This window comes from Ornithorhynchus anatinus, chromosome 18, assembly GCF_004115215.2.
Source record: "Ornithorhynchus anatinus isolate Pmale09 chromosome 18, mOrnAna1.pri.v4, whole genome shotgun sequence".
Classification (NCBI taxonomy): domain Eukaryota; kingdom Metazoa; phylum Chordata; class Mammalia; order Monotremata; family Ornithorhynchidae; genus Ornithorhynchus; species Ornithorhynchus anatinus.
Window position 1 is genome coordinate 35856950 of NC_041745.1, and position 21998 is coordinate 35878947.

The 21998-nt window shown below is 51.4% G+C and overlaps 1 protein-coding gene across 2 annotated transcripts in view; it reads left to right on the forward strand.

Annotated features, from left to right (window-relative positions):
• The first annotated feature begins 6461 nt into the window (after positions 1-6461).
• PPARGC1A (PPARG coactivator 1 alpha) overlaps positions 6462-21998 on the forward strand; it is a 526318-nt gene continuing 510781 nt past the window's right edge. The window contains exon 1 of one of the 2 annotated variants that reach the window (XM_029083446.1): positions 6462-6624. In XM_029083446.1, the coding sequence (XP_028939279.1) occupies positions 6538-6624 (87 nt within the window). In that variant the 5' untranslated portion in view covers positions 6462-6537. The remainder of the gene's footprint in view (positions 6625-21998) is intronic. The other variant, XM_029083445.2, reaches the window with a different exon arrangement.

A 21998-nucleotide genomic window follows, 5' to 3' on the forward strand; every position in this document is an offset into this window, starting at 1 on the left:
AGGACGGCAGGCCCAGCTCTCTCAGCTCTGGCCATTAGGCCTTCGGGACATGGGTGGAGACATGGACAGGAGGGACGGCAAAAGGCTTGACCTCTCACACCCCCCTCTGGGCGGCACTTGGTTGAATCTTGGAGTTGTTACTTTCTGGCGTTGGCACTGACCACAAAGCAATATCAGAAATTTTAAGAGCTCGTATATATATGAGATATTTTGTGTATGTAAAGTAAATGTCTCCTGGATCATGGCTGAGCTCTCCCACTAACTTGAAAACAACTTCCAAGAAGCATTTGGCCTAAAGTGGGTTGGAGCTGGGGCAGGGGAGAGGGGAGTTTACAAAAGGAGGAAGTATAATAAGAGGAAGGAGGCAGAAAGGTGTTGCGGGGGGGTGGGAGGGAAGGGCGGTGTCGGGGACTACTAAGAGACTGGAGCCCAGGGATTGAAGGGGTAGATTCTGCGGGGAGAGAGAGTTTGGCTGAGAAGGGAGTAGGCACAGAGAGACACCAGGATGGAGATGGTATGTCCTCTAGTTCTCCATAGATTTTACTGTTTGTGTTATATTTCTTCTTAGGTTCAAGGTTCCTTGAGGGCAAGGTTGATTTTTGTTTCACTTTGTCCAGTGTAAGGCCCCTAGCACTTAAATATTTTGGAAGTCGATGTAAGGAAACAGGTCATCGTCCCATCAGGAAGGGAAGATGGGATGCATCTTTATCCTCTTGCATGGTACCCATTTCCATAGAGAAGAACTGTGGCCTATTGGAAAGATCACAGACCTGGGAGTCAGAGGACTTGGGGTCTCATCCCAGCTTCACCTCTTTCTAGCAATTGCGGTCTCTGAAGAGGGTGTGTCCATGGAGTCGCTATGGTCGGAAATGACTCGACGGCATTTGAAGATTTAAGTGCTTATTATGTGCTAGACACTGTGCTAAGAGCTAGGGCTAGGGTGGGTACCAGCATCACTTCATTCATTCAATCGCATTTATTCCACTCGACTACTGTATTATCTTGGACAAGTCATTTTAAAGTCTCTATGCCTCAGGGAATCTGTAAAATCCTCATCTATAAAAGGGGGATTGAATACCTGTTCTCCCAGTAATTTAGACTGCGAGCCCCATGTGGGATAGGGCTGTATGTGATTGATTATCTTGTATCTACCCCAGTGCTTAGTATAGTGCTTGGCACATACTAAGCACTTAGCAAATACTACAATTATCATTACGATTCCGCTGTCCCCAGAAAAGACATCACTTTTACCCACATCCCCAAGAGTTTATTGTAAGGCATCTGTTAAGCGCTTACTATGTGCCAAACACTGATCTGAGCTCCGGCATAGATACGCGTGAACTAAGCTGGACAGAGTCCCTGTCCCTCATAGGCTCACAGTCTGAGCTAGTGCCCCTCCAAAGGAAACGGTTTTATAACCTCAACAATAGGCAAGCCGGGCCTGACCCGTTAACGGTGTACAATTTGAGATTTATGGTGTGACTGGTTTCAGACTTCTTGAGGGGAGCATTGGTGAGGAAAGATGGATTCCCTCCCTCCCATAATAAATCCCCAAGGTAACCAGTCCAGCCGCGCACATTTCCAAACTGGAAGTCACCCTGCAGTTCTGTGATGGATGAGCTCTCCCAGCGGACAGTTGGGCCTGCCACAGAACAGACCTCAGAGCAGGGCCTCGGGCCTCTCCCGCGAGGGCCACGGCCTAGCCAGGTCCCGCCACTTCTCTCTGGAGATGAACTTTTCTCAATGAGTTCACTCGGTTTCCCGAGTCCTCGGTGTCCTGTGGGAGCCATTCCGTCGGTTCCTGGTTCCCGAAGAGGTAACTTGTTTCTAAGCTGTCTGAGAATAACAAACAAAGATCCTCGGGGCCTGGCCCAGGGCCTGTTGGGAGAATACATCCCTCTCAATCAGGGGGCAGGGGTGTGTTCTTGGGCAGCTGGCGGATTTCCTCCACTTGACGGTTCTTCCACGAGGGTTTGGGGAGAGGAGGAATCTGAGAAAGGGACGGGGTCATTGATGACCGTTGTGGCTTGGAGGTTTCTTCTTTCTGACTTCCTGTTTTCCAGAGATGGGGATTTACGAGGCGGGACGTTATCGAAGGTTTAACAATGAAAGGGTTTCCCGCCTGACTGAATTTTGTGAGAACTGGCTCCTCCCACTTTCCCCCATGTCATCTGAGGAAATCTTGGGTGTCCCTTTCACCCATCCAGAATGTACACAGCTCTCAGCTCCCCCAGTCCTATTTCTGCTCCTTCAAAGCCTTCCGTAGACACCTCCGCTAGGAAGGGTTCCCTGATTAATCCTCCACCTTCCTAGTCACACTACCCTCAGTCACCACAGCCTTCTTAGGCTCTCATCAGTGTATCTGTTGATTGATTTGACTCTCTGTGTTTATCTCTATTCACCTGATCTTTTAAGCACTCCGTATTTATCAGTTTACATTTGCTTGTGTTTTCCCATTAGACTGTAAGTGCCTCGAGGGAGGGATCTCATCTTGTACATCTTCCGTATACTGCCCAAGCACTCAACGATGTTCCAGCCACATAGGCTCAGTCGATACTGTTGGTGAGTGTGGTGGTCTGTCGCATGAAGTGAGGTTAAAGACTAATTTTGGATAACCTCCCAGACTAGATCCACTGACTCCATCCTTAGGAAGAGGGGATGCGTGTCCCCCTGTACTGGGGTTAGTCTGGAGTGAGAGGGTTCTAACTGGTAAGGAGGGCTGTCGGGGGCGAGGAATATTTGTGGGAAGGGTTTCTTGGAGAAAGTTACCTTTTCTGACCTGAAGCTGCCTGGGGCAAATGTAGAGTTAAGCACTGATGTAAATGTTAGTTTGAGGTTGTGATTCATTTGGGGGTTAATGTCTGGGGGCCCAGGTATCCCCCAAATCCCCTGCCTAGGCCTTCCCACCTTCTCCACCCTCTAGTCCTTTAACAAGAGTGCCTATACTTGAATGACCCGGCATTTTGGTCTTCTCCAGTCCCCTGCTCTGACCCTTTGCTCCCACTTCAAAGGACCTTATGAGATTCCCCAGAGGCTAGGCCGAATTCCCTGCACTCTAGGACTGGAGGACACCGGGACCAATCAAGAGACATCTCGAAAAGTGCCGTCTCAGGCACAAATCCACATTTTCACAGATGAAACGTAACTTTCCACTGATCCTAAAATACTAGGGCAAAATGTACTGTTTCCTAAACCGCCGGTGAGTGGAAAATAAAGCAGGAAATGAATGCAATGTTAAGGAACATTTGAATCTTGGTGGAAAACGAACCCACCCCATTATTCTCCCCAGGGGAAGATTGAAAACTTCTCGAGGGCAGGTAGCACAGCAGCATGGCCTGGCGGATAGAGCACGGGCCTGGGAGTCAGAAGACCTGGGTTCTAATCCTGGCTCTACCACTTGTCTGCTATGTGACCTTGGGCAAATCGCTTAACTTCTCTGTGCCTCAGCTACCTTTTGTAAAATGGGGGTTAAGACCGCTCTATGTGGCACCGGGACTGTGTCCAACCTGATTATCTTGAATCTATCCCAAAGTAAGTGCTCAAACAAATGCTACCGATTGGATGACTAATTTCTTTGGGAAACAAAATCTATTTGCCATTTATTTACTGGCTTTTTATCATTTGAATCTATACTCTTACTCTCTGACCTATTGGATATTTGGCGAGTTTTAGCCACTGGCCCCCATTAGAGAATAAGAAGCTCCTTGAGGGCAGGAAATCTTGTCTTTTGCTTCTACTGGCTGTTTCCCAGGTGCCTAAAGCGGAAATCCTTCCACAGTAGGCATCTATCAGTGCTGTTGATGAAACAAGTGTCCATCGGTGAGCTGGATATCCGGGGACCTTTCGGGGTTGAAACTTAAAAAAAAAAAAAAAATCCCACAAAAAATATGACTTTAAGAAAGCAGGGTGGACCAAACAGAAAAATGTCAACAAGTTTAATAACAAAGCCAGGCGTACGTATTCTCTATCCTTGCTAGTTCTCCTTTTTTGCTGCTGTTGGGTTTTTTGGGATTTTTGAACGGAGAAGGACAGGATAGGCTCAGGATGGAAGTCGGGAAGGGCTGGTAACTGTGGGTGAGTCCACGGTGTAGTCAGGGCGAATTTTTGTGGGTCTCCTTAAAGTTTGAAAGTGAGCTCCGAGGCCCGATTCGAAGACCGTACGGACCTGCCTTGAGTACATTAAATCGTGCCTCTCCCTGGTCGTGAAAAGGCAGAGCAGGACATCAAATTCCCCAAATCTTGTTTTCTTATCGAAATTCACATGGGCCATTTAAGTCATGCTTCCGGGGGTTAAGGTCGGGGACCGACGCCGTGAGTCTCGGCTCTCCTCAATCGCAGAAAAGAAAACGATGACCTATTTTCCGAAAGATCAGTCGAGACATCACGGAAATCTTCGCAAGCCACCGTATTAAGCCGGCTTTCTGAATTTCAGCATTTTTAGCATCTCACCTTACCGCTTAAGCTCTTCCTCACGGACGGAGAGCCTTTTTTTGTTGTCGGAGAGATCCTCCGTCCCAGTTTCATCTCCCATCTGAAACGGTAGCCTTCGGCCGGCGACGTGACCGGCGGTCGCCGTGGGAATGTTTATATCGCCGAGGAAGGAGCGTAACCTCAGGTGGGAAAATCTATAGAAGGAGCTCTGAACTCTTGGAAAAAATGAATATGTTGGCATAAAAATGTTTCCTGAGAAATGTTGGAAAAATAAATCAGTAAAAGGCTATCTGCCGGACGGGTACTCTCCCGAGCTCCTGGTCCGGCGCGTCCCGCACACAGTAAGCCCTCAGTAAACACCATCGATCGACCGTGGGTACGTACGGGCGCACACACCCGGACACCCGCGGGTCCGGACGTACGTACGCTCCGAGTTTCCCCGCGAGGATTTCACCCGCCGGAGCTTTATTTTCGTTTTTACTGACGACAGAGCGGACGTACCCTTAAGACCCGAATTACTTCTGTAGGCACCGGAGGGGGGAAAGAAGAGGGAGAACGCGGTTGTCGTGAGATCAGATATCATCCGGTCCCGGCGTCCGAGGATGCTCCCGGACGGCCGGTTTTAAGAGAGCGGGGACCGCTCGCTTTTGAAAACGCCTCGAACCGGACACGTCGGCGACTTCGGGCAGGCGCTTCCAGACCAAGTGTTTTAACTCCCGATTCCTGAGAATGACAGAGTGGAGTTGGGGGGGTTGGCGGGGGGGAGAGAAACAGAAACAGACCCATTCAAGTCATCTAGGCTCTCTCTCTCTCCCTGCTGGGGCGGTATCGTTCCCTAAATCCACTTTCCAGCTCTCTCCCCGCCCGGGCCGGTGTGAAGTGGCCTCGGCCGGGCCGGGACGTGGCAGGCCGGGCCCGGGCAAGGGGCAGAGCCGGGGCCCGGGCAAGGGGCAGAGCCGGGGCCCGGGCAGGGGGCCCGGGGCGGCCCAGCCGGGCGGGCGGGTGGCTCTCTGTCTCTCCGTGGATGGGTCTGTGTGCATCGTCGTGTCCCCGAGTGTGCTCGATTCTATGTGTCTATGTACAGGAGTGTCTAGGTGCATGTGTCTCCGTGTGTGCGGGCGTGTGCGCGCATCAGCGGGTCCACGTGTGTGCTCGATTCTGTGTGTGTCTAGGTGCGTGAGTGTGTGGGTCTGTGTGCACGAGGGTGTGCGTGCGTGTGTCCTCGCGTGTGTGTCTATGTGCATGGGCGCGCGTGGGCATGAGTGGGTGCGCGCCCGCGCGGTCCCCCGGTGCAATCGTTCTCAGCGGAAAGCGAAGACACACCGAACCGCCGAATATTTTGGGAATTCAAAAAAAAAAAATATCAGAAATAAAAGTCCCGGGCGAGAGGGCGGCTGAAACTGGGATCCGAGGCCGGGGGCGGGAGGAGGCGGAGCGGAGACGATGGGAAGCGGGCGGCGGAGCGGCACCTGGGAGGCGCGTCCTGCCCCCCCCGGCCCATCCTCCGCGGCCCCTCCGCGGCCCCCCCAAACCCCGTCCGGCCCGCTCCGCTTGGGGGGGGTGCGGGGCGGTGGAGGGGCGGTCCTGGGGGGGGCGGGGGGCGGCCGGAGCCCAGCCCGGTCCCCGGCAGCGCGCCCACGTGATCGCTCTTTGGGTGAGCGCCACAAACACACACACACACAGAGCCACACAACATCCCCCCCCAACACACACACCCACGCACCCCCCCCTACTCACACCCACTCTCCCTGCCTCTGCGCTCCATCCAGCCTCTCCGTCCCCCTCTCAGAGAGCACACACACACACACACCCCAGACACACACCCCAGACACAGACACACACACACCCCCCCGACACATACACACTCAGCAGGCAGAGCAAAACCTCTAGGCGCTGTCAGTCCAAGCGGCGGCGGCGGCGGCGGCGGCAGCAGCGACCAGCCAAAGAAGAGAGAAGAGTTTAGACTCCCCCCCCCTTTGACATTTTTTCCTTTCTTTCTTTTTTTTTTTTGGAGACAGGGGGAAAAAAGGGAGAGAGAGGGGGAGAAAGAGGTTTTTGTGTGTTTTTTTTTTTCCCCTTCTTTTTGATTTTGTTTGCATCCAGAGGATGGCGGGCTGCGGGCTGTCGGAAGATGCCTTCTTCTCCTCCTTCTTTTACAACTACACTTCCTCCTGGGAGAGCGCCTGCAGCCAGGTAAGGCTGCTCCAGACCCGCTGCGGGGGGCTGCCCCCCGCCCCCCCCGGACCCCCCACCCCCACCCAGGGCTGGGCGACGGCTTGGAGGGGTCCCGGGGGGGTCGTCTGGCGGTGTCCGGATGGGTGCCTTTCCGCAAAAGGGAGCAAGAGCCGTCCAAAGGCGGGGGGCCGGGGGCGGGGGGCCCGGGGGGCGCGCGTGTGTGTGCGTCCAGGCCCCCCCCCCCCCCCCGGCCCCCTCCCCACCCTGGCCGGGGCCGCCGCCTCCTCACCCCGCACGACTCCAGCCCCGACAAGGCAACTGGAGCCAAACCTTCCCCAAGTCGTCCCCGCCGCCCCCGGCCCGGGTCGGAAGGGTCAGGGGAGGGGGGCCACCTGCCCCGGCTCGTAGGGGACGGGCCGGGGGTGGGGGGTGGGGGAGAGAGGGGGCCGGGAGGGGGCTTCCCGCTCCCCACCCCCCCCCCAGAAATGGCCGCAGATACCAGTAGGGGGGAGACGGAGTTGGGGGGTCCGGGGGGGGCGGTCCCTCCATCCCTTAACTTTGGCCACCGTGCGGGGCGGTGGTGCTGCCCCTGCCTCGGGCTACGGAGTGGGGGGAGGTCGAGGCCCGGGGGGGAGGGGGGGTCCCGGAGGGTCGGGGACGGGGGTCGGGGCTCCAGGGCGCAGACCGGGGCGTCCAGCCTGGACCACCGAAGCCCGGGAGGATCGTGTCTGGCGGGTGCAAAGGAGCTATGCCGGGAGAGGGGGAAAAATGTCTTTTAATTCAATAACTCGGGTCGTCTGCTGCCCCCACGGAGGGTGGGGGGGAAAGTCGACGGGCATCCGTCACCTACAAACTACACGGGGAAGGGGGCGGGGGGGGGGGGTTGTGTGTGTCTGTGTGGTGTGTGGGGGGGGGTGGGGGGGTGGGGAATATCAACGGACGAGAGGGGGCAGGACGCAGATTCATTCAGTGTCTCTTTCGATCGTCTCTGCTAAGCGCTTAGGGTGTGCAGAGCGCTGTACTGAGCGCCCGGGGCAGTGCCCTCCGGCAATAAAGAGTGACAGTGGCCGCCCGCACCCCTCCCCCGGGCCAGCCCCCAGACCCGGATTCCGCCGCTTGCCAGGCGGAGCGGGCAGGTGGCCAGCCAAGAAAAAAGAAAAGAACAGAGAAGAAAAGAGAAGGAAAAAGAGAAGGAAAGAGAGCGAGCGAGCTGGTTGGGGCGGCGGGTGGGCCGGTCCCGGGCGGCTCGGGCGGCCTCGGTCCGGTGGGGGGCAGCAGGCTCCGCTCGGCGCCTCGACGCCCACCAACCCGCTCCACACCCGTTTCCAGGAAACTCAAACCCCCAAACTAGTAGTTGCTAGTTTAAGGTTTCACCTCAATAGCGAAGGTTCAAGAAACCCCACGCCGCCGCGGGACTTAATAATACATAAAGCCGCTCGGCGGGGAGCCCGGAGGTTTCTCCAGCGGCAGGGGCGGCCGCAGGGCAGGGGCGGCCGCAGGGCAGGGGCAGCAGCAGGAGCAGGAGGAGGCCGGGGGCGGCAGGAGGAGGGCGGGGGCAACAGGAGGAGGGCAGGAGGGAAGGGGCAGGCGGAGGAGGGTAGAAGCAGGAGGGCATGGGCAGCAGGAGGAGGGTAGGAGCAGGAGGAGGGGGGCAGGAGCAGCTGGGCAGGGGCAGCGACAGGAGGGCAGCTGCAGCAGGAGAGGGGCAGGAACAGGAGGGCAGGAGGACGTGGGCAGGAGGAGGGCAGGGGCAGCCGGAGGAGGGCAGGGAAAGCAGCAAGAGCCAGGACGGTAGAGGCGGTAGGAGACCTGGGGCAACAGCTTTCACAGAGAGCGGCGGCAGAGCAGGGGCAGCGGGAGAACGAGGGCGGCAGCAACAGGAGAACGGCAGGAGAGCAGGGGCAGCGGGGCAGAAGCAGCAGCAGCAAGGGGGCAGGACTAGGAGAGCAGGGACAGGAGCAGGGGCAGCAGCACCAGGAGAGCAGGGACAGCAGCAGCAGCAGCAGGAGAACAACAGCAGGAGCGGGAGAGCTGGGGGCAGCAGCACCGGGAGAGCTGGGGCAGCAGCTGGAGAAAGGGGAGGAGGAGGGAGAGGGAGAGGAGGCTGAAGCCCCGAGCAGCGTTGCAATGCTGCTGCTGCTGCTGCTGCTGCTGCTGCTGCTGCAGCGATGTCGAGAGAGAGGGAGAAGCGGACCAGTGCCCTCGCCCCAGCCGGCCTGGGCCGTGGGGGGGGGGTGGGGATGGGGCGCTTTGCCCAAGCTCTGGGCTTTGGGTGACGAGGCCGGGCGGGGCGACGTGGGCAGTCGGGCGGCCCACAGAGTCCCGGCAAACTTCTTAGGCTCCCGACGGTGGGCGGCGGCTTCCACCCTGAGTTCCCGGGCCCGGCGACAGGGAGGCGCTCATCCCCTCGGGGCGCGGGACACGGCGGCCCGACGGCTGGGGATTGTCACAGTTGGCATGGACCCCCCCCCTCCCCCCCCCAGGAACCCTCTCCCCTGGCTTGCCCCACCGTCTCCGGTCTGAGATGCCCCCCTCCTTTTCTCTCCCGTTGGGAGTCTTAAGAGTGGCGGACTCACAGCGGGGAGAAAAAGGGAGACAGAGAGAGAGAGGAGAGAGACCCTAAGGGTGCATGCGAGAGAGTGTCCTGGGCGCTGGATGGAGGGTTGGGGCGCCTCCCCCTCCCCGGCCGGGGTCTGCTGGGCAGCTGGCAGCCTGCCCCCTCTGCCCCCCGCCCGGGGAATCGCCCTCCCTTCTCGGTGCCACGCTGCCCACCAGTCCAGCGGCCGAGATGCCCGAGGCTAAGTTGGTCTGTGGACTTGTCCGGGTCCCTGCGGCTGGGGTCTGAGGACACACAAACACACGCAGACACACAAACACACACAGACGCCCCCCTCCCCCGCCGAGATCCCGCTCCTCTTTCGGAAGGGTCGCGACCCGGTTCTCCGGAGCCGGCAAACGTTGCAGGCTCCTTGGAAACAGGGACGGAGACAAGAAAGGAATCGGGGAAGGAAGGAGGAAAGGAAGTTATTCGGGAAGGAAGGGGGGAGAGGGAAGGAAGGAAGGAATCAGGGAGGGAAGGATGGAAGGCATCAGGGAAGGAGGGAGGGAGAGAAGGAAGGAGAACATCAGGGAAGGAGGGAGGGGGAGAAGGAGGGAGGAAGGAATCGGGGGGAGGGAGGGAGGGAAGGAAGGAAAGCATGGGAGGGAGAGAAGGAAGGAAGGAATCAGCGAGGGAGGGAGAGAAGGAAGGAAAGCATCAGGGAAGGAAGGAGGGAGAGAAGGAAGGAATGAGGGAGGGAGAGAAGGAAGGAAAGCATCAGGGAGGGAGGGAGGGAGGAAAGGAAGGAAAGCATCAGGGAAGGAGGGAGGGAGGGAGAAAAGGAAGGAAGGAATCAGGGAAGGAGGGAGGGAGAAAAGGAGAGAAAGAAGCAGGGAGGGAGACAAGAAAGGAGGCAGGGAGGGAAGGAGGAAGAAAGAAAGAAGGAAAGAATTAGGGGAGAAAGAGGAGGGAGGGGGGAGAAAGGAAGACAGGAGGGAATAGGAGGGAAAGAGAGGGAGAGAAAGAAGAAGGGAGGAAGGGAATAAGAGAAAGACAGATGGGGGAGGTGGTAACCAAAGGGGAGACAACGCCATCGGGTCCAAACCAGTTTCTTTGGGTAAAGTTAGTTCCCCTGGATTCCAACATCTATTTCTGCCAACGGCAGGAGGATGGCACGCCAGTGTCTGTGCTCGGGAATTAGCAAACCAAAGCTCGGAAACGGTCGGGCGAGGCCGAGCTCGCAGGGAAGCCGGGCAGGACCCCCCCCCCCCGACCCCCCCCCCCAAAAAAAATAAGCTGCAAGTGTCCTTCGGGGAAGAGGAGGTCCCGGCTTCGCGCCGGGTGGTCCCCCTCACTCCAGCTGCGGTGGAGTCGTACGGTGGGAAAAGGAAGATTATTTGAAATATCGATTTTCTTTTTTTAGCGGGACTGCATGAACTTTAAGATCAAGTGCAGAAACAAATGAGATCCGGGCATCATTAGGGAAAGAGACCCCGTAGAAGGTTTCATCCCTAGAAGGTAACGTAGAAAGGAGGCAGGTAGCGGTTTCCGATGTAGCCGAGCGCAGGGCAGATGGACGAAAACTAGACCGAGGCCCACGTTCACAGCCTCCCTTGCCGATCTCCGCTTAGCATTCGCCGAGGTCCAACTCGTCCACGGTTAAACCCGAGAGCTATGATGTGACCCAATAAAATGAAATAAAATAAAATCTATTGTAGCCACTGTGTTTCTGAGTTTTGTGGAGCTGCTCAAAGGTACGCTTGCCCCAGAGCGAAGGAGGGAGACTTATTCATGCTTTTTAGCTGAATTGCTGCCAGAAAAGCCTACTGAATCCCTGGTTCGCTAAAAATAGCGATGCTCTTCAAATCTAATTTGTTTTGTTTACTCTACCTCAAAGGGTTTTTTTTTTTAAAACAACAATTTTGTAGGGTTTTAAAGTGCTTATGAAGGGAAGGTAGACCGAACCTCCCAAAAAAAAAATCAAGCTTTTTATTTCGAGATCAATATGATGCACTCTCGACATCTAATACTATGTAAAAGGAGCCTTTTTACAATATCAATAGCAGCTCGACCGAGGCTCACGGAGGAGATCTATTCCTGGCATCACAAGACATTTTGATTACTCTCATTTTCACAAAAACATGATTATAACACCTCACAACATAAACAAGCAAGAGAAAGAGAAGAAAGAGAAGCTTCTTTACGCCCAGATAACTTAATTGCTGGCAATTTGGAAATAAGAAATAGGACAATTACTTGATGAACTGGAAAAAAAAATCCACTTCAGCTACGGATTTTAGGTTTTTACATGGCAATTTATCTTTTTTTTAAAAGCAAGACAATTTATCATTAAGCACCAGGTGTATAGGGGTGAGGTGCAGGAAGAGACCGGTGTGTTGTATGATGTAACTAAACTGCATCTCTGAGTCACCAAAGTAGAAAGCTGGGAAATTGTTATTTTTTGGATGGGTAGATCAAGTTCCAACTAAATACGGATTTTTGAATCCACTTCCCAGAGATGCTGCAGACCAATGTTGAATGGAAAATAAAATTCTAACCGGAAGGCCGAAGCCGGCACCGACCCAGAGGCTCGTGGACGTTCTGGAAGGTTGGAGGGGTTGGGAGAGGAGATGGCCGGAGGAGCGAGTGGGTAGGCTTAAGGAAGCGGGCGGTCAGTCTGGCACTGAAGAAGACTTCAGCACAAAATCAGCCCCCCCCCCCACCCACCCATGCCTCTCGGAAATGCTCATTCCGGGATCAGTTGATCAATCAATGGTATTTATTGAGTGCTTACTGTGGTAATCAGTTGTATTTATTGAGCGCTTACTGTGTGCAGAGCACTGTACTAAGCTCTCAGGGGAGTACAATCCAGCAGAGTAAGTAGATACGTTCCCTGCCCGCAACAAGGATATGTCTAGGTGCGGAGGCAGAACTTAATATAAACGCATCGTATTATTTTGGGGGATGTTTTTCTACACCGTGGTCAGTTCTGCGTTACTTCCAGCACTCTTGCAAACCTGTCTTCATACCTTAACTATGCCAGCTCCTGAAAAAAAAAGTGTGCACTGCCATATTTACTAAAGAGTTTTTTTCCCCATCCACTATAAGAATAGTGGTATTTGTTAAGCACTTACTGTGTTCCAAGCACTGTGCTATGCCAGGATAGATAACAATACAGTCAGTACCATATGGGCTCCCAGTCTGAGGAGGAAAGAGGAGTTGTACTGGATCTCCATTTTACAGATGAGGAAATGGAGGCCCAGAGAAGTTAGATGTCTTACCCACGGTCACAAAGCAGGCAAGTGGTGAAGTTGGTGTTAGAACTCAGGTCTCTCTCTTTTTTTTGTGTGTGTATGTGTGTGTCTGTTAAGCACTTTCTATGTGCCAGGCACTGTACTAAGTACTGGAGTAGATACAAGCTAATAAGGGTGGGCACAGTCCATATCCCGCATGGGACTCACAGCCTTAATCTCATTTTACAGATGAGGAAACTGAGGCACAGAGAATTAATCGTATTTATTGAGCACGCACTGTGTCTAGAGCTCTGTACTAAGCGCTTGGGAGGGTAGAACTCAACGATACAGTGGACACGTTTCCCATCCCCATTAACTCACATTCTTAGAAGGGTGAAGTGACTTGGTCCAGGTCACACAGCAGACAAGTGGCAGAACTGGGATTGGAATTTAGGTCCCCTGACTCTCAGGCCCGTGCTCTTTCCACTAGACCATGGCGCTCCCAGCCCCGTGCTTCTGCCGCTAAGCCAATGCGGTTCTCAACTCAACTCATTTAACTCCCCGAATAGAAAATGAACTCTTAACCCACAAGCCAAGCTAGTGGCTCTCCATCTTTATTTCCCTCCAGGAACATCAGGAGTCTTTATTTTCCCTCAAGGGCCACCTGTGAACTTTAAGAAGTTCTCATGGTTGTCAGATTTAAATAGGGTCGCTCTATGGGTTTTTTTTTCCTGGCTCCTGGAATCACTGGCTTGTTTTAGAATTTAAAAGACAGACTGGGCCCGCCCGTGGGTGCTGCTTGAGCTAAGAATAGTGATAGCACCAGCAGTAGTAGGAACAGCAGCCATAATAGTAGTAGCGGCAGTGGCAATTTTTTTAATGGTATTTGTTAAGCGCTTACTGCGAGTCAGGCACTGAACTGAGTCCTGCGGGAAACACAAGCTCATCAGGTTGGACACAGTCCCCGTCCCGCGTGGGGCTCATGACCCTAAACCTCATTTTCCAGACGAGGCAACCGAGGCCCAGAGAAGTGAAGCTACTTACCCGAGGTCGCTTGCTTGAGAAGCGGCGTGGCTCAGTGGAAAGAGCCCGGACTTGGGAGTCAAAGTTCATGGGTTCTAATCCCGCCTCCGCCGCTTGTCAGTTGTGTGACCTTGGACAAGTCGCTTCACTTCTCTGGCCCTCAGTGACCTCATCTGTAAAGTGGGGATGAAGACTGGGAGCCCCACGTGGGACAACCTGATCACCTTGTATCCCCCCCAGCACTTAGAACAGTGCTTTGCGCATAATAAGTGCTTAACAAATGCCATCATCATTATTATTATTAAGTGGCAGAGCTGGGATTAGAATCTGACTCTCAGACCTGCACTCTATGCGCTAGACGACACGGCTTCCCTTGGTATTAGTAGCACTCACACAATAGCAGCAGCAGTACAAGTAGCAGTAATAATAACAATAAGAATAATGATGGTATATGTTAATAATAATAATAATAATGTTGGCATTTGTTAAACACGTACTATGTGCCAAGCACTGTTCTAAATATAGGGGTAGATACCAGCTAATCAGGTTGTCCCACGTGGGGCTCCCAGTCTGGAACCCCATTTTACAGATGAGGTCACTGAGGGCCAGAGAAGTGAAGCGACTGATGAGGTAATTGAGGCACAGAGAGGGTAAGTGCCGTGCCCAAAGTCACACAGCTGTTAAGTGGCAGAGCTGGGATTAGAACCCACGACCTCTGACTCCCAAGCCCGGGCTCTTTCCACTAAGCTATGCTGCTTCTCTTAATAAAAGTAGCGTTTCCCACAGTAATAGCGGTAGGGGAAAGTAGAAGTGATAGAATTAGCGATGACAGTAGTAGTAGCCACAGTAAAAGGAAAAGGGGCAAACCCCCCCATTTATATCTTTGTCTTTGTTCTGGCTTCATCTTCCGAAGCCAAAAAAGAAAGACAATTAAAATATGTATTATCTTTTCATGTGATTCTACTGTTTTGCAGCCACGCATAGGCTTTGAACCCCTTGTGGGACAGAGACTGTGGCTTGATGAGCTTGTATCTACTATGGTGCTCAGCACAGTGCTCAAAACAGAGTACTGATAAGGGAAGGACCTAGTAGAAAGTGCATGGTCCTGGGAGTCCACAGACCTGAATTCTAGTCTCAGCTCTGCACTGGCCTGCTGCATAACCCTGTGCAAGTCACTTAATCTCTCTGTGCCTCAGTTCCCTCATCTGTTAACCGGGAATAAGACACTTGTTCTCTTTGCTTATTAGACTGTGAACCCAGTGTGGGATAGGGACCGTGTTTTATCTGATTATCTGATTACATAATAAGTGTTTCATAAATGCCGCAATAATAATAATAATGATAAAGTATGAGGCTTGCTTTAAATTCGGGGCCTGCTGTAGCTGAACAGTGAAAACGTTGTAGATTTGGACAGCTCGGAATCCACAGTTTTCTACCCCCAGGTGAGCCGGCTGGGAGATCCTATGATGGGTTGAGTTGGGCTCAGTGTTGAATGTAAAGAAAGCTATTTCTACTTGGAGCAATGGCTGCTATTGCCCCGGGCACCCTGGTGGTTATCAGGCTCTGTCGGAGAGGAGCGTTGGTGACGAGAGAGCTCTTGGGCCGGGGAGGGTAGCCATCGACACTCCCCCTCATTCATTCATTCATTCATTCATTCATTCATTCATTCATTCATTCATTCATTCAGTTGTATTTATTGAGCGCTTAATATGTGGCAAGCACTGTACTAAGCATTTGGGAGAGTACAATACAACAATAAACAGTCCCATTCCTTGCCCACAAGGAGCTTATGGTCTAGAACTGGGGAGACAGACATCAATACAAACAAATAAGATGAAATTACAGATATGAACATAAGTACTAGGGAGCTGGGACAGGAGAAGGAAAAGGAGTAAGTCAGGACAACGCAGAAGGGAGTGGGAGATGAGGGAAAGTGGGGCTTAGTCTGGGAAGGCCTCTTGGAGGAGATGTGCCTTCATAAGGCTTTGAAGGGAGGGGAGAGTAATTGTCTGTCCCTCTCCCTTGCTACCCGATAACATCCATTCTGTGACATTTTCTCATACCGGAGCCGAGTAGCAGCCTGTTCTGACTTCTTTCAGCAACAGCTGGATTCAGAAAATCTGCCCTGTGATGTGTGTGAATGTGGGTGTGGCAGAAGGGTAAGAACAGAAGAAAAAAATCTTGCAAAGGCTTATGGGTGCTGTCAGAGCCACGCTGGGTACTTCCGAGCACGCCTTGGGAAGCTCATAGCCTCCCTAAGACCTCATGGGGTAGAAAGACATAGTCAAATTTCCTCAAATTTCCCCCAGATAGGATGGAAACTACTGTGGATCAGAACCTTCCCAGATCACAGATTCTTGTGACCATTCTGCCCAAATCTGGATGTACTGGTCATGCAAGACTTAAAACAACTTTTCTTGATGGTTCAAAATGAAAATTCAAAATCTTCAAAATCGATGAAAAAACACATTTTTAATTCTTTCTTTAATGTAATGAGACAGCTGAGGTTGGTAGTGCTTAAGCCAGATGTTAAGAATGAGGCAAGAAGAAATGGGAGTGACGGAGCTAGAAGCCCACATCCCGCCTCTGGCCTGGAACACCCTCCCCCTGCAAATCCGACAGACAATTACTCTCCCTGCCTTCAAAGCTTTACTGAAGGCACATCTCCTCCAAGAGGCCTTCCCTGACTAAGCCCTCCTTTCCTCTTTTCTCCCACTCCCTTCTACGTCACCCTGAATCGCTCCCTTTATTCACCCTCCCTCCCAGCCCCACAGCACTTAGGTACTTACCGGTTATTTATTTATATTAGTGTTTGTCTCCCCTCTAGACTGTAAGCTCACTGTGGGCAGGGAATGTGTCTGTTTATTGTTATATTGTACTCTCCCAAGCCTCTCTCGGGATTGCACCTGGAGTTTCCCAGATTCAACTACGGGAGAGGGAGTCAAGCAGAGACATACTCATTTCATTCCCAGCTTGGGCAGTGGCTAGCGAAACTCACCTGTGCTGGGGAGCAGCTGCATGGGAGCGAGTCAAGGGTGGAAACTCAAGTTTACTGCTTGGAAGAAGGCAGTGGTAAACCACTTGCATATTTTTACCAAGAGAACTCTATGATACACTACCGGAATGACTGTGGATGGAGGCTGGGCATTCTGGGGGAGATGTGTCCATGGAGTCGCTATGGGTCAGAAGGGACTCGACAGCATAAGACAAGACTCTCCCAAGCACTTAGTACAGTGTCGAACACGCAGTAAGTGTTCAATAAATGTGATTGAATGAATGAATAAAAGTGGAGAAGCAGACTGAGAGGGAGAGAGAGAGAGGCAGAGAGGGGGAGAGAGAGACAGAGGGAGAGTGAGAGACAGGGAGGAAGAGAATAAGAGAGGGAAGGAGAGAGAGAGAGTGTGTGACAGGAGTGAAGGAGACAGAAACAAGAGTCAGAAATGGGGAGAGCGTAAATGCCTCCATCAACCTAGCAGTGCCCTTGACAGATTGTCACAGCAGTGAACTGCGGTTTCCTCTTGAGAGCCCCTGGGAAAGGTATTGCCAGAGGGCGACAGGGCAGGGTGCTGCCACGGATCTGATTCTCCTCTCCCCTGTTCCTGCATCTTAATCCTATCCTATTCTCTGGGCCAGTAGAAGCAGGTGGAGGGACCGAACAGGGCCCCACCCAAACTGCAGCTGGTAAGGGCCGAGGACACTGTGGCTTTTCCTCAGCACGGGGAATCCTTCCTTAGTCTGCTCTGCCCCTGGGGAAGCAGTGCTGCCAGGGCAGGGGAATGTGGTTCCCACAGGAGGGTGGAGGTGGTGATGGCCTGAGACCTCCTCTCTCCCGGGCAGCAAGGGCAGGTTCAGTTGGATATCTCGTCGGGAAGGGCAGGAATGAGATTTTGAATTTAGCCTAAGATGCTTGTTCACTAGGAACCCGTCCCTCAGTGTTCTCATTCTCTTTTCCAGCGGGGGTGAAGTTTCAATGTAAAATCATTAATGAATGTGGACAGACTGTTGAAAACTGTTCCTGACTTCCTTTCCCCTGGCTTGGCACAATCTCCACGAAAAGGATGGCCAAGCCAAAGGCAGCCTGGGCAGGAAATAGTGTTTCTCCCACATGAACTGAGCCCTGGAAAAAAATTCCAGGTGGAGTTTTCTCCTTTGTCGTGCGATTTGAAAAGCCGTGACTGGATGTTGATTCTTAGGGTTGGGTTGAAATTGGACGGCTTTCTGTTCCCGGATCCAGCCCGGAGAAAGCCAATCACTTAGAATGAAAATAATGATTAATAATTATAGGCGTCCATTTTACGGCTTTTCTTTCTCTAAGTCCGTCATCGGCTTCTTTGTTCGTGGAAATGAAGATGTGTCCTACGCTGTTTGACAGATTCCTGTCAGTCGGTCATTCGTATTTATTGAGTGCTTACCCTGTGCAGAGCACTGTACTAAGTGCTTGGGAGAGTACAGTGTAGCAATAAACAGACCCATTCCTGCCCACAACTAGTTTACAGTCTAGAGGGGGAGACAGACATTAATACAAATAAATATTCCTGCACACCATCGGGTCAGTGCGTTGGCCGGTTCACCTGGACCTTTCCTCGACAGACAGGGAGAAAATCGGTTTTCTCTGGGATGGTTTTTCTATGTGGGTGGATATGATTTTACAGATGTGGACAGATCTATGGTCAAGAAGAGAAGCACCGTGGCCTAGTGGGTAGAACATGGACCTGGGAATCAGAAGGACCTGGGTTCTAATCCTGACTCTGCCAAGTGTCTGCTGGGTGACTTTGGGTAAGTCACTTTACTTCTCTGTGCCTCAGTTACCTCATCTATTAAACAGGGATTTAGTCTGTGAGCCCCTCGTGGGACGTGAACTGTGTCCAACCTGATTAGCTTGTATCCGCACCAGTGCTCAGTACAGTGCTTGGCATATAGTAGGGACTTAACGAGTACCATAAAAAAAGGGGCAGCGTTATTCATTCATTTTCCCTTGCATGCCTATGTCTTGGACATCCAAGTGCTCTGTAGTAATCATTAGCAGAGCCCACAACCTTGTGGAAGATGCTGTCGATCACCCAGGACCAGGAAGAAATAGAAAGGTCGACAGGGGATGGAGACAGGGGACAAAAGTGGACTCACTCTGGACCTCATCACTCATTCATCTGCTGTCGTAAACACATCCGCACACATTCAGACGTACACTCACTCAGACACACCCTCACCCACCAACACACACCCATGTCGAACCCGCTTCTCGCACCCTAGGTCAGAGATGGGCTGGCAACAACCCCATTCCATTTCTATGTGTATCATTTCACGCTCGTTAAAATGAATAACATCTGATGCTATCCTTTACTGTCAAGGTTTTGAATTAGAGAGGATCTCCCTTTTTTATGAGTGCTCATCTCTCTGTTTTCTGTTGCTAATGAACAGATAGAGCCAATGTAGCTTGAGAGACTAAGAGGATATTCACAAGTTCTCCATCCTTTCAGGCAAATGTGCGATTTAAATGGGCTGTGGACAACTTCTGTCTGTCTTCCGAAAAGCAGGGACGTAATGTACATTGCAGCAAAATGATACTTTAGAATGGATGCACGGAAAGTGATTTTTTTTTTTATACAAGGATCGTTTCAAATCAGGAAAGCGACATTTTTTTTTTCCTGTCCGTGATGAACTTACGTCTTTTAGAGGTTCAAACATTATATTGTGATCTTCAGAAATAAAGTTGCATAGAGGAAAAAAAACACATAAAATGTCAGTAGTTACAGCAGGCTTTCTAAAAGAAGAAGCCAGAGAGTTCTTAGCCAGTTGCCTGTCTGAGAGGCCTAGCGGAAATGTAAAAGTGCAGGGTTTGCACTGGAATGAGAATGGGGTTAGACACCCTTTGTACTCATCATCAAGGAAGCAGAACCTTCATCCAGAGAGACCATAGGAAATCAATGAGTACACTTTGCTAGTGTAGAGATAAATGTGTACTGCAGAGGGTATTAAATGAAAGGGCAGCAGTAAAATGATTTACTACATAAGGCAGCGTGACTTTTTGGTCACTTGAAAGGATATTCACTTGAGATAAAATAATTGTAACCAAATGCTTTTTCCTCCTTTAAACATCAAAAAAGGAGAGAGAGAATAAACAATCCGTGGGTTGTCATTAGCAGTGGCACAAAGTAATGTTCTCCTGGAAGAGATGCCGTTTCAGGACTATAAGCTGCTTGTGGGCAGGGAACACCTCAACCGATACTGTCCGCCAAAATAGAAGCAGTGGGATTTAATGGAAAGAGAGCATGCCTAGGAGTCAAAAGACCTGGGTTCTAATCCTGGCTCTGCCGCTTATCAATTGAAGGTATTTATTGAGCACCTACTGTGTGCAGACCACTGTAGAAAGTGCTTCAGAGAGTATTAATACAACAGAGTTGGTAGACACATTCCCTGCCCCAAACACTTACCTGGGCAAGTCACAACTTCTCTGTCCCAGTTTCCTCATCTGTAAAATGGGGATTCAATACCTGTTTTCTCTCATACTTAGAATGTTAATCCTGATTGGGGCAGGGATTGTGCCTGACCTGAAAACCTTGTATCTACCCCAGCACTTAGTGCAGGGCTTGACACATAGTAAATGCTTGACAAACACCATAATAATAATAATAATAATAATCATAGTAACAATGATTATCTGTTATACCGTACTCTTGCAAGAGCTTAATACATTTGCTGTGCATATCGTAAGCTCTCAATAAAGAGGATTGGTTAATTGAATGATTGATATTTGGAGTATGGAGGTAACAGTTACTATCCAAACTGACTGATCACTAGTTCCTGTGTTTCAACATTTTTTGTGTTTCATTTTTATTTTTGCCCAAAAGAAGGTGGAGTTTGTGATTCAGTTAAGCTCCTCAGGACCAGAAGGTCTTACTGAGGGTAGCTAGTGCCAGGAAAACTGCTTTGCTGCTTTCACTCTTTTTTTAAATGGCATCTCTTAAGCACTTACTATGTGCCAGGCACTGTACTAAGTGCTGGGTTAGATACCGGCAAATCAAGTTGGACACAGTTCATGCCCCAAGTGGGGCTTGCAGTCTTAATCCCCATTTTACAGATGAGGTAACTGAGGCACAGAGAAGTCAAGTAACTTGCCCAAGATCACACAGCAGACAAGTGGTGGAGCAGGGATTAGAACCCAATTCCTCCTAACTCCTAGTAGCTCTATCTACTACACTATGCTGCTTCTTCCCTCCCTGACCATCATCAGCTGCTCATCTTCTGTGTCTTCAAACACACCCATATCTCCCCTATCTGTACCCATGGCACTTTGCAGCCATTATCCCCCTCCCTCCTATCGTATCCACCCAAACTCCCCACACGAGTCACTTAGACCTGCTGCTTCCATTTCCTCTCCATCCAACTATTTCCTTGGCCCCCTGTAATAGGCGCCCCCCTCCGACTACCATCTCAGTGCACCAAGGTCACCAAAGATCTCCTTCTTGACAAATCTGACAAATTTTACTCCATCCTAATCCTCCTCACCCACTTGATTGCTTTTAACACTATGGCTTGCCTCTTTCTTCTGGAAACACTACTAACTACCCTTAGTTCATCTGACTGTCCTTTCCTGATTCTCCTGTTACCTCTCTGGCCAGTCCTTCCCAATCTCTTTTGCTAGCTCTTTCTCTGTTTTCCTCTTTTTAACTGTGGATGTCCCTCGGTGCTCTTTTGGGTCTCCTGTCTTCTCAGTCGGCACTCACTCCCTTGGGGAACTCGTCCGCTCCCACAGCTGCAACTGTCTGCTCTACGTGGGTGACTCTCAAATCTACCTCGCTAGGCTGGATTTCTCTCCTCATCTGCAATCTCGCATTTCCTCTTGCCTCGAGGGCATCTCTCCATGGATGTCCTATCCTGCCAGCACTTTAAACTCAATATGTCCCAAACTGAACTCCTTTCCTTCCCAACCCAAGCCTTTCCGTTACTTAACTTTCCCATTGCAGTTGACAGTTCCCCTCATCACCACCCTTCTCTGAAGCCCACGAGGTTGACAATGACCTTGACTTCTCCCTTTCTTTCAATCCCCATATTCATTCTGTCACCAAATCTTGTCTGTTCTTTCTCCTCAACATTTCTAGGATCTGCCCCTTTCTCTCCATCCAAACTACCACTATGTGGATCCGGACACTGATCATTCCCTGGCTTGACAACTGCAGCAGCTTTCTCGCTGGTCTCCCTGCCTCCAGGCTCTCCCTTCCCCTGTCCATCCTTTACTCTGCTGCCTAGATCATCTTTCTAAAGTATTATTCTGTGCCCTATTTATCCACCATATTCTTCTTATACGCCAGTTCCCACAGCTCATTCATCACTCTGCCCCACTCTATTTCTCCCACTGTTGACCTTTTGCTCACACGCTCCTCACAGCCTGGAACCCCCTCCCCTCTCCCTTTGGGTTGATTACTGCTCTCTTCATCTTCAAAGCCCTACTAAAATCACATCTTCTCCAGGAGACCTTCCCTGAATAACATCCACTCTCCTCTCCTAATTTTCTCCGCTATTACCACTTCAGCATTTTTGCGTCATCTAAACATTTGGAAACTCAACCCCCTCATAGCACTTATGTACATATCTTTATG